The sequence below is a fragment of the Haliaeetus leucocephalus genome, unplaced genomic scaffold (genome assembly GCF_000737465.1).
Source record: "Haliaeetus leucocephalus isolate CR32 unplaced genomic scaffold, Haliaeetus_leucocephalus-4.0 Scaffold189, whole genome shotgun sequence".
NCBI classification, from domain to species: Eukaryota; Metazoa; Chordata; class Aves; order Accipitriformes; family Accipitridae; genus Haliaeetus; species Haliaeetus leucocephalus.
The window spans coordinates 852,541-863,464 of NW_010972625.1; the positions used below are offsets into that span (position 1 = coordinate 852,541).

General features: G+C 51.5%; 1 protein-coding gene across 1 annotated transcript; it reads right to left on the bottom strand.

Annotated features, from left to right (window-relative positions):
• Positions 1 to 7,366: 7,366 nt before the first annotated feature.
• LOC104830420 lies at positions 7,367 to 10,912 on the bottom strand. The gene is made up of 8 exons (XM_010565283.1): positions 10,781 to 10,912; positions 10,584 to 10,703; positions 10,055 to 10,186; positions 9,611 to 9,712; positions 8,848 to 8,948; positions 7,973 to 8,045; positions 7,694 to 7,765; positions 7,367 to 7,512 (listed from the first exon to the last, which is right to left on the bottom strand). The coding sequence occupies exons 2-8, from the start codon at positions 10,684 to 10,686 to the stop codon at positions 7,460 to 7,462; spliced, it is 636 nt and encodes a 211-aa protein (XP_010563585.1). The 5' UTR covers positions 10,687 to 10,703; positions 10,781 to 10,912; the 3' UTR covers positions 7,367 to 7,459.
• Between the last annotated feature and the right edge of the window lie 12 nt (positions 10,913 to 10,924).

Consider the following 10,924-nt stretch of genomic DNA (forward strand, 5'->3'; position numbering starts at 1 on the left):
TGTGGCCTGACTCTTGGGTACATGAGCATCTAGGTGATGTACTTTTACAGCTGGATTCTCTAGCCGGGATGCAATATCTTGCCACAGTGTGGCAGCGCAGATGGGTTTACCCCTGCGCTGCCAGTTGCTCTGCTTCCATTGCTGTAACCACCCCCACAGGGCATTTGCCACCATCCATGAGTCAGTATAGAGATAGAGCACTGGCCACTTTTCTCTTTCAGCAATATCTAACGCTAGCTGGATGGCTTTCACCTCTGCAAACTGACTCGATTCACCTTCTCCTTCAGCAGTTTCTGCAACTTGTCATGTAGGACTCCATACAGCAGCCTTCCACCTCAGATGTTTTCCCACAATGCGACAGGACCCGTCAGTGAACAGGGCATATTGACTCTTATTTTCTGACAGTTTATTATACAGTGGGGCCTCTTCAGCATATGTCACCTCCTCCTCTGGCGATATTCTGAAATCTTTGCCTTCTGGCCAGCCTGTGATCAATTCCAAAATTCCCAGGCGACTGGGATTTCCTGTGTGAGCTCGTTGTGTGATCAGTGCGACCCACTTACTCCATGTGGCATTAGTTGCATGATGTGCAGAGGAGACCCTCTCTTTGAACATCCAGCCCAGCACTGGCAGTCGGGGTCCTAAGAGGAGCTGTGTTTCAGTACCAACCACTTCCGAGGCAGCTTGAACTCCTTCATATGCTGCCAATATCTCTGTTTCAGTTGGAGTATAGCGGGCCTCAGATCCTCTGTATCCCTGAATCCAAAACCCCAGTGGTCGGCCTCGGGTCCCCCAGGTGCTTTCTGCCAGAGACCCCAGGTAGGGCCATTCTCCCCGGCTGCAGTGTAGAGCACATTTTTAACATCTTGTCCTGCCCGGACTGGTCCAAGGGCTATTGCATGAACAATCTCCCATTTAATTTGTTCAAAGGTTTGCTGTTGCCCTGGGCCCCATTTAAAATCATTTTTCTTCTGGGTCACTTGATAGACAGCGCTTACAATCAAACTGTAATTTGGAATATGCATTCTCCAAAAACCCACACCACCTAAGAAAGCCTGTGTTTCCTTTTTATTAGTCAGTGGAGAGCGAGCTGCTGTTTTGTTGATCACATCCATGGGGATTTGACAACACCCATCTTGCCATTTTATTCCTAAAAACTGGATCTCCTGTGCAGGTGCCCTGACCTTGCTTTCTTTTATGGCAAAGCCGGCTTTCAGAAGGTTTTGGACTATTTTCTTCCCTTTCTCAAAAACTTCTTCTGCTGTGTTGCCCCATACAATGCCATCAATACATTGCAGGTGTTTCGGAGCTTCACCCTTCTCCAGTGCAGTCTGGATCAGTCCATGGCAAATGGTGGGGCTGTGTTTCCACCCCTGGGCCAGTCAATTCCAGGTGTACTGGATGCCCCTCCAAGTAAAATCAAACTGCGGCCAGCACTCTGCTGCCACAGGGATTGAGAAAAATGCATTAGCGATATCAGTTGTGGCATACCACTTGGCAGCCTTTGACTCCAAGTTCTAGCATGTCCGGCACGGCAGCACTCAGCGGCAGCATGACTACATTCAGGCCACAATAGTCAACTATTAGTCTCCACTCTCCATTAGACTTCCACACTGGCCATATGGCACTATTAAAGGGTGAGCAAGTTTTGCTGATCATTCCTTGGCTCTCTAGTCAACAAATCAACTCATGGAAGGGGATCAGGAAGTCTCAGTGTGATATTGCCACTGGTGCACTGTCGTGGTAGAAATTGGCACTTGTTTTTCAACCCTCAGCAACCCCACAATCAAAGGGTCCTGAGAGAGACCAGGCAGGTGTCCTGGTTTCAGCTAGGACAGAGTTAATTGTCTTCCTAGTTACTGGTATAGTATTATGTTTTGGGTTCAGTATGAGAAGAATGTTGATAACACACTGATGTTTTCAGTTGTTGCTGAGTAGTATTTAGACTCAGTCAAGGATTTTTCAGCTTCTCATGCCCAGCCAGCGAGAAGGCTGGAGGGGCACAAGAAGCTGGGAGGGGACACGGCCAGGACAGCTGACCCAAACTAGCCAAAGGGGTATTCCATACCATGTGATGTCATGTCTAGTATATAAACTGGGGGGAGTGGGGCTGGGGGTAATCACTGCTTGGGAACTACCTGGGCATTGGTCGGCGGGTGGTGACCAATTGCATTGTGTATCACTTGTATATTCCAATCCTTTTATTATTATTATTGTTATTGTTATTATTATCATTATTGTTATTATTATTATTCGTTTCTTCCTTTCTGTTCTATTAAACTGTCTTTATCTCAACCCATGAGTTTTACTTTTTCCCTCCCAATTCTCCCCCCCATCCCACTGGGTTGAGGGGAGGTGAGTGAGAGGCTGCGTGGTGCTTAGTTGCTGGCTGGGGTTAAACCGTGAAAGCAGGGTAGACAGCTGTTTAATTCCCTCCGTCTCTAAGGCAGCTATACCAAAAGCCAAGTGATACCCCTTTGGGTCCTTAAAATACCTTCTCCTGAGGCAGACTATGCCAAGGATGCACGGGGCCTCTAGGCCAGTCACAATGGGATGTTTCTGCCACTCATTCCCAGTTAGGCTTACTTCAGCCTCCAACACAGTTAGCTGCTGGGATCCCCCTGACACACCAGAAACACAGATGGGTTCTGCCCCTTTATAACTTGATGGCATTAGAGTACACTACACTGTGCACGGGTGTCTACTAGAGCCTTGTACTCCTGTGGGTCTAACATGCCAGGCCATCAAATCCGCACAGTCCAGTAAACCTGGTTGTCCCTTTCCTCCACCTGGCTGGAGGCAGGGCATCTCTAATCCTGGTCAGAGTATCCATTATCCACTTCTTGTAAAACTGACTTCAAGAAGATCAGCCCTTCTACTCTGTTTGGAAACTGGAGCAGCATTTTTCCTGGAAGAATCTCCTTTCTGGTTGTTTTCCTCACAACTCACATACCCGTGCATCTAGGACCGAGGCAGGTTTTCCACCCCACTTCCTCATGTCCTCTCCATGGTCACGCAGGTAAAACCACCAGGTACCCTACTGTGTGTACCTTCTATATTCTCTCTCTTAAGCAGAGGAATGCTCACTCCTAATAGCTGAGATGCGGGCCCGTACAGGTGGGGAGTATGACTTTTTGATCAGTTCGATCAGTTTTTTTGACTTTTCAGGCAGTTTTTCCACAGCAGACTCATAGGGAGGAAGAGAGATTTTCTTTGTATTGCCAGAGTTGGTGAGCCATTTCACCCACTGTCAGTGCCTCTTTGTCTTTCCAGGTCAGTACTGCCAATGAGTTGGCATACAACAATTGTGCGCTCCGCACAAACTTCTGCCACATCAGTCGGGTGCATTGGACTTCATCTGGATCTCTGGGTAATTGTGCATTGTCCAGGTCATAATAAATCATCTCTAGCACTGCTAATTCCCTCAGGTACTGGGTACCTCTGTCCGTGGTGGTCCACTTGCCTGGTTGACATATAACATCTTCTTTGAAGGGGTACCTTTCCTTCACGCTTGAGAAGAGTTGCCTCCGGAGGTTGAGGGCTTGGGTCCCTTTTCCAATTGCCTTGTCAACGCCACCTTCCCTAGAAAGTGATCCCAGCTGCTTGGCTTCCCTACCCTCCAATTCCAGGCTACTAGCCCCATTGTGCCAGCATTGGAGCAGCCAGGAGATACTGTGCTCACCTGGATGATGGCTGAAATCTTTTTGCATATCCCACAGCTCACTCAGGGATAGGGATCGGGTGATTACCTCTGGTTCTGCCTCTTCCTCCTGTTTTTGTGATGACCCTGGTTCAGCTGCAGTGCCTGTCACCGGAGCTGGAGTGGCTGCAGTGCCTGTTGTTTTGTTGTCAGATTCGGAGACCTTCTCTTCCCCTTGAGGGTACTGAATAGGGTTGAACAGGGCTCAGAAGGCATGGGCCAGGCCCCAGCACATTGCAGGTATTTGTGTCTCTCTGGAATTGCCAGGGTGACAGCACACTTCTTCCAAATATTTTACTAGTTTTTCTAGATTCTGTACTTTTTCAGGGGAGAAGTTCCAAAACACTGGAGGTGCCCACTGTCCTAGGTACTTGCCCGTACTACCCCACACACCCTGCCACTCATAATTATTCAGCCTTGGGGCAGATGTCTGGGTGATATTCTGAAATAGTTGTTTAACCCTAAACAAGACCTGAACCACATTCAGGAACATGCTAGTTCCTAGCAAGAGGACCATGCTGGTTTCAACATCCCAAGGATATTAAAAATTTTCAAAATTCTCAAATGCTATTGTAATTAGCCTGGAAGAGACTGGCAAGGTGAAGAAAGGTGTCTCACCCATAGACTGGCTCTCCAAGGAGAAAAGGTAAAGGGTGTCATTATTAATGGTTTCCCACAGATGGCTCCTGAAGTATAGAGGTGACGACAATGCTGAGTACAAATACCAGATTAGTTCCACAACTGATAATTTTAACATACCATAAGACAGTGTTACACAGTACATCAAAGCAAAAACCTTAATCCACCTCCCAGCAGCCCAGGGACTATATACAGCAAGTGAGGTGATATGCAACACAACTCTAAGAACAAGCGCCACAACTCTAAGAGCTAATAAATCGACATGGTGACCAGCAACTATTAAATTAATATAATGAATGCTTGTAACAAATTCGTTTTAACACGCTCTGCTCAGATCTGTTGTTATCTCAACCCTTCATGCCCCACGTTGGGTGCCAAAAAGGACTGTTGTGGTTTAAGACCAGTCAGCAGCTAAGCACCACACAGCCGCTTGCTCACTTCTCCCCCACCCAGTGGGATGGGGGAGAGAATCAAAAAAAAAGTAAAACTCGTGGGTTGAGGTAAAGACAGTTTAATAGGACAGAAAGGAAGAAATTAATAATGATAATAATAAAACGACTATGATAATAATAATAATAAGAAGAAGAAGAAGAAGAAGAAGAAGAATTGGAATATACGAAACAAGTGATGCACAATGCAATTGCTCACCACCCTCCGACCAATGCCCAGTTAGTTCCCAAGCAGTGATCTGCTCGCCCCCAGCCAGCTACCCCCAGTTTATATACTAGGCATGACATCACATGGCATGGAATATTCCTTTGGCCAGTTTAGGTCAGCTGTCCTGGCCATGTCCCCTCCCAACTTCTTGTGCCCCTCCAGCCTTCTTGCTGGCTGTGCATGAGAAGCTGAGAAATCCTTGACTGAGTCTAAACACTTATTAGCAACAACTGAAAAAATCAGTGTGTTATCAACATTCTTCTCATACTAAATCCAAGACATAGCACTATACCAGCTACTAGAAAGAAAATTAACTCTATCCCAGCCGAAACCAGGATGGTTGGTTAAGCAGGACTTTCCCCTTGTGAACCTGTGCTGGCTGTGACCAATGACTGCATTGTCTCTCAAGTGTTTTTTTCAGTAACTCCCAGAATAAACCTCTCCATAATTTTACCAGGCACTGAAGTGAGACTGACAGGCCTGTAATTACCAGCGTCTTCCTTTTTACCCTTCTTGAAAAGTGGAACAATATTTGCCAGCTTCCAGTCAACTGGGACCTCTCCAGCCTCCCAGGACCATTGAAAAATAATGGAGAGAGGTCCCACGATGACATTGGCCAGCTCTTTCAGTACCCTGGGTTGAATCCTATTTGGCCCCATAGATTTATGCGCATCTAGCTGGAGCAGCAAGTCTCAAAGAAGTTAAGGGTCAGCTGGGAGTTTATCATCCCCCCCAGTCATAGTCTTCCAACACAGGGCTCTGGGGGTCCCAGTGCCCATCATCAGTGTTGAAGACAGAGGTGAAGAAGGCATTAAACGTCTCTGCTTTGTTTACATCCCTATTTCTGAGGTGATCGACCTCGTCAAGCATGGACCAATGTTACCTCTGATTCTCCTTTTGCTATTAACATATTTTTAAAAGCTCTTTTTGTTGTCCTTCAGAGTGCTGGCCAGCTTGAAGTCTAATTGAGCTTTGGCCACACTAATTTTTTCCCTGCAGTGGCAGACAGCATCTCTGTAGTCCTCCTGTGTCACCTGTCCTTGCTTTCAGTGTCCATACATTTTCCTTTTCCAACCTAAGTTCTAGAAGAAGATCCCTGCTCAGCCAAGCTGGTCTTCTGCCCCACTTGCTTGATTTTCAATACTTCGGAATTGCTTGCTCCTGTGCTCTTAAGAGATGGCTTTTAAAAAGTGACCAGCATTCATGGACCCCAATACCTTCAGAAGCAGATTCATAGGAGACCTTATTAACTAACTCCTTCAGCAGCCCAAAATCTACTCTCCCCATAAGCAGGACTGAAGTTTTGCTGGCAGTCTTTCTCCTATCACCGACAATTTGAAACTCCACCACTTCGTGGTCACTGTGACCAAGACAGCCACCAATCACCACTTTGCCCACAAGTCCCTCTCTGTTTACAAACAACAAATCTAGCAGGGCACCTTTCCTAGTCAGCTCCCTTAGTACCTGCACCAAGAAGTTATCATCAACATGCATGTACAGGGAACCCCCCCGTACACCACAGTAGAGCGTTCCGCTGCGGATTTTGCCAGCACTGGAGCTGTTTGCCTCAGCGACTGAGTGCTGAGCAGGAGTGCGAGACAGCAGTCGGAGCATCCCTGTGCAGCCACCCCTACACAGGGTCAAGGGCAGCCACCCCAGGAAGGGGTGCAGCCTGCCTGCAGCACACCAGGGCAGCCAGGAACACCAGCCGGAGACAACAGGGGAGCGGGAGCAGGCCAGCCTTCCTGGCCCAGCCTCAGGGCACTGCCACCACCAGACAGTGGGACTCTCCAGGGCCTCACCCAGATGTGAGGCAGCGCGACAAGGTCAACCTGTGTCAACCTACCACAGAGAGAAGGCAGCAGAGCAGGGCTTCCAGTGCTGGCAGGCAGGAACAATAAGGGAGTGAGTCCCAAGTGCTGCTTCCCCACCACCTGCCTCCAGACACTGACACAAGCCACCAGCTAATAAAATGGTAAGTAGCAGCTAAGAGCTGCAGAAGCCCAAGTGCCATCAGTCAGTACTGGTTCTTCCCACATCCAGCGTGAAGGTAGTTTAAAGCAGAATCCTGCCTGTACAGCTGCCTGCCACCACCACATGTCCAAGCATCCCACCTGGAAGCACCAGGTTCGTCCAGAAAGGCTTCCCCAGAGTCATGCTGTGCCTCCATCCACCAGCACCCAATTCCTCCACGCAGCAGACCTCAAGTCTCTGGCTGAGCAGAACCAGCCACAGCCAGACACAGATCTGCCCTTTCTAACCAGCCCTTTGGTGAACAGTGGGCAGCACCAGGCACTGGCCCGACCCCAGAAGACAGCAAGCATCATTGGGAAAAGACACCTTTATTTTAAATACAAGGAGTTTAAAAATTCATTAATTCAAGAGCTGCACAAATAGCACTGGCCCAGCACCTTAGGTGGCCAGACAAGTGGCTGTTTTGAGTCTGTCCCCATGTGCCAACCATCAGTGTCTCCCCGAGTCACCACTCTCCACTGCTGCATCTTCCAGACAGATTCCTGGGGAGCAACAGCAGCATCAAAGCACTTGCTACTTCCGGCACTCAGCACCTGCCTCACAGGGAAGGCCACAAGCCGTGTCCCTTCCACCTGGCAGCCCTCAGTTACACCGGCAAGGGATCACTGGAGGATCCCTTCAGCCTGCCCAGGGGTGAGGGCTCACCCTAGTGAGGGAACATACCTGCTGCTCTGAGCTGAGCCTGCAAGGAGGAGATCATCTGGCAATAGGCTTCACACTGGGCAGTCTTGTCAGCTGCAGGCAGGAGGCAAGTAGGTGTGTGCTCAGCCCATCCTGAACACCTCATCCCCAGACCCTCTGGGGCAGCAGCTGAGATCCTGCTCTACCCCCAAACAAGCCCCATCCACACGGAGCTACAGGCCTGGGCTCCAGGTACAAGTGCAGGGGGTGTCATCTGGATTGCGGGTGTCCACAGCCCCCAAAACAGCCAGCCCCACATACCAAGTTCGCCCTTCACTCGCTCCAGTTCGTTCTTTACATGCTTCAGCTCCTGGGACAACTGATCACCTGCAGACTGGCAAGGGCACGGTGTAAGTGTGACACAGGGGCTGGTCACCCCCACGCAGTGACCCGTAGCCCAGCCCCAGCACAGCCCTTCCTGTGGAGGAGCACCTCTGCAGGCAGCACACGCACACCAGCAGTTCTTGGGCTCGGGAAGCCCTGCTCACATGCCTCAGCATGTCAGAGCAGGGTCCTGTTTTGACATTCACCCCTGCTTCAGGAGTCTGGTGCTGTTGCAGCGCAGCCCAACCAATACCCCAAGCCTACCACCCACGGGACCACTGCCAGGGTATGTTCATTGCAGCAGCAGCACCTGGCAAAGGAGCCACTGTTTGCTTGTCAGCAAGCAACTGCCAGTACCCATGGGTCACAAGGATCCCTTTGGCAGGCTACAGCCACATAGTGAAGAGCCCTAAAACTGCTGGTAAATGCACAAACATATTTTGCAGGTAGGAGACTTCACATCTTGGAGCCTCACCTTGCTGCAGGCTCTCCTCACCCCATGCTGGGGGCATGTCCAACATGTCAGGAAGTATAAAAGCAACACCACAAGCCAAAGGGGGTGTGCATCTTTCAAAAGCCCCTTAAAAAAAAATTAACTGGATACATGCCTACAGTCCCCTGAGCACTGGAGAGGTGGTAAAATCATGCAGCAAATGCACATCTTGTGTAAACTCCAGGGAAGGGCTAAAACAGCTCCAGTGCCCACCCAGAAATTGGCAGCCCAGGTCCCATCACCTCCCACCTCTGGCACAGATGGCCCAAGCCACTGCCTGAATGGTGGTCTGTGGTGCCAGAACATAGTTGGCTCTTACCTGCTCAGCAGGGACTGCATTCCCACACCCTGGAGTCGGGCCAGGGGCCAACTCACTGGAAAAAGAGGACTCCACACACACCCATGTCTGGTCAGCCTTACCTGCAAAAAGAAGTGTCACCACTACAAACATAAATGCCATCCCCAGCCCACAACCAGGCCACATTGCTGCTCCAGACCAGGAGCAGAATCTGTCCAAGGGAGCCAGAGGTCTTCAAGCCCCTCCAGCCCAAAGGCTGCTGCTGGCCTGGCCTGTATGGGTACTGCTGGGAGGTGCTCCCGCATGGTCTAGCAGCTCTGGGCTCCTGCTAGGAGTCTGCTCACACAGGGAGGGCAGACAGCTGCCCTGGGCAGGGCAGGGATGTTGCAGCAGAGTGGGGACGGCCTCCTCGCTTCGTCTTCCTCTGCGGGGCCCAGGACTGCAGGCTGCCCAGGGAAGGCAGCACACCCTGCCTGCAGAGCAGGCTAGAGAACCCCCAGGCATGCCTGTTCAGCGAGGACCCTTCTGGGGAGCAGCACTGCCCAACAAGCACCTGCCAGCTGCCCATGTTTCCCCTGTGCTCATCCCAACACAAGACAAAAATCCACTAGAGTCAAACGCAGAAACGTAGACTCTCCTCACCATGGTACACTCACAGGACGCTTGGATTTCAGCAGGCTTTTGGCAGTCAGGAGCCAGGAAAGCTCCAGAGGGGCTCCTCTCTACAGGGGAGCAAGCTCCAGCTCCCCACTCCTGCGTAGGACCACACCTCCATACTGCTCACCTACTCCCAAGACAGTCCCTGCTGCAACCAGCCATTCTTTGCTCTCACCATCTTCCTTCAGCTCTCGGGTCCTATTGCATATCAGCTCCTGCGTAGTCGATCCTGAAGTGGGGTCCAGGAAATGAAAGTAAAGAGCATCAACCCCTGCTCAGAGAGTGCCCTGACAGCAACATGAACTGAACAGGGCCACTCCCTGTCCTATGGATGAGCTAGAGCACCATATTTGTTCAGCCTTTTTGCCGGGTGCCTCTCCAGGGAAAAGGACGTCACCTAGCCTTACTCCTCTGTATTTCACTTCTCTTCCTCTGAGCCCGAGCACACGCTGCCCCCTCCTGTCCTTTCCCCAGGACCAGCCTTGACTGCAGTCCCCTGAATGTTCTCCCCAGGGCAGCAGCTCCCCCCTCCCACAACACCAGAGCCTCCAGGGCTTCTGCCCAGATTCACCCTTACCGAGGCAAAAGCGCTTGGGGGAAGCCACTTTTCCCAGCGGCTGCAGTCGGGAGCGAGAAGCCACAATAGGAATTGCTGTGGAGAGCCTCCGGGAGGGCTGTCTGCGACCCCCAACCTTGACAGCAGCTACAGTGGACAAACAATAAGGCACAGGCTGCCACTCCAAAGCAGCTACACTGCACCTCTCCTAGGGCAGGCCAGAGCTCAGTCAGTCTGCCTGTCCCAGGCCCACAGCCACCAGCACACCCGTGACCCCACAAGACCATGGGGTGAGGGCTCCAAGCCAACAGGCTGCTAGACCACATTGGTGGGACGACAGATAGTGCTAATTAATACAGCACTTGGGGCATGAGCACATTTCCTGGGCTCCTACCTGTGCTGCTTACAGGGACTCCCCACTCCCCAGGCTCTGTCCCTGTCCCATGCTGCAGCCCAGGCCTTCCCCCTTCTCCCTTCTAGCTGCAGCATCAGTCCCCCCAAGCTTCCCAGCTTTCCATAAGGCAACTGGCAGGTGCAAAATTACTTTCCATCTCTGCGTCCCGGGGGGTGGGTTTGGGAATGGCAGAAGGTTGTGTCAGCTGCAAGGCCCCATGGGGATGCTGAAGCCTGGACTTGGCAGCCGGCATCAGCTTCAGCTTGGTACCTGGGGAAGAGAGAGGGTTTTGCAGCCCCGGGGAAACAGTCACCGTGCTGGGGGGTCTCTCCAGCGACCGGGCTCACCTGAGGGCTGCGGGAGCCTTGTTCCCAGGCCACCGAGCTCCTTGCCGGCCTTAGGGAGCTGCAGACCCAGAGAGGCCCGTGCCCGGGAGACGGAGAGCCTGCCGCCCCGGCCCGGGGACCGGGCCGGGGTGCGGGGGCGGCCCG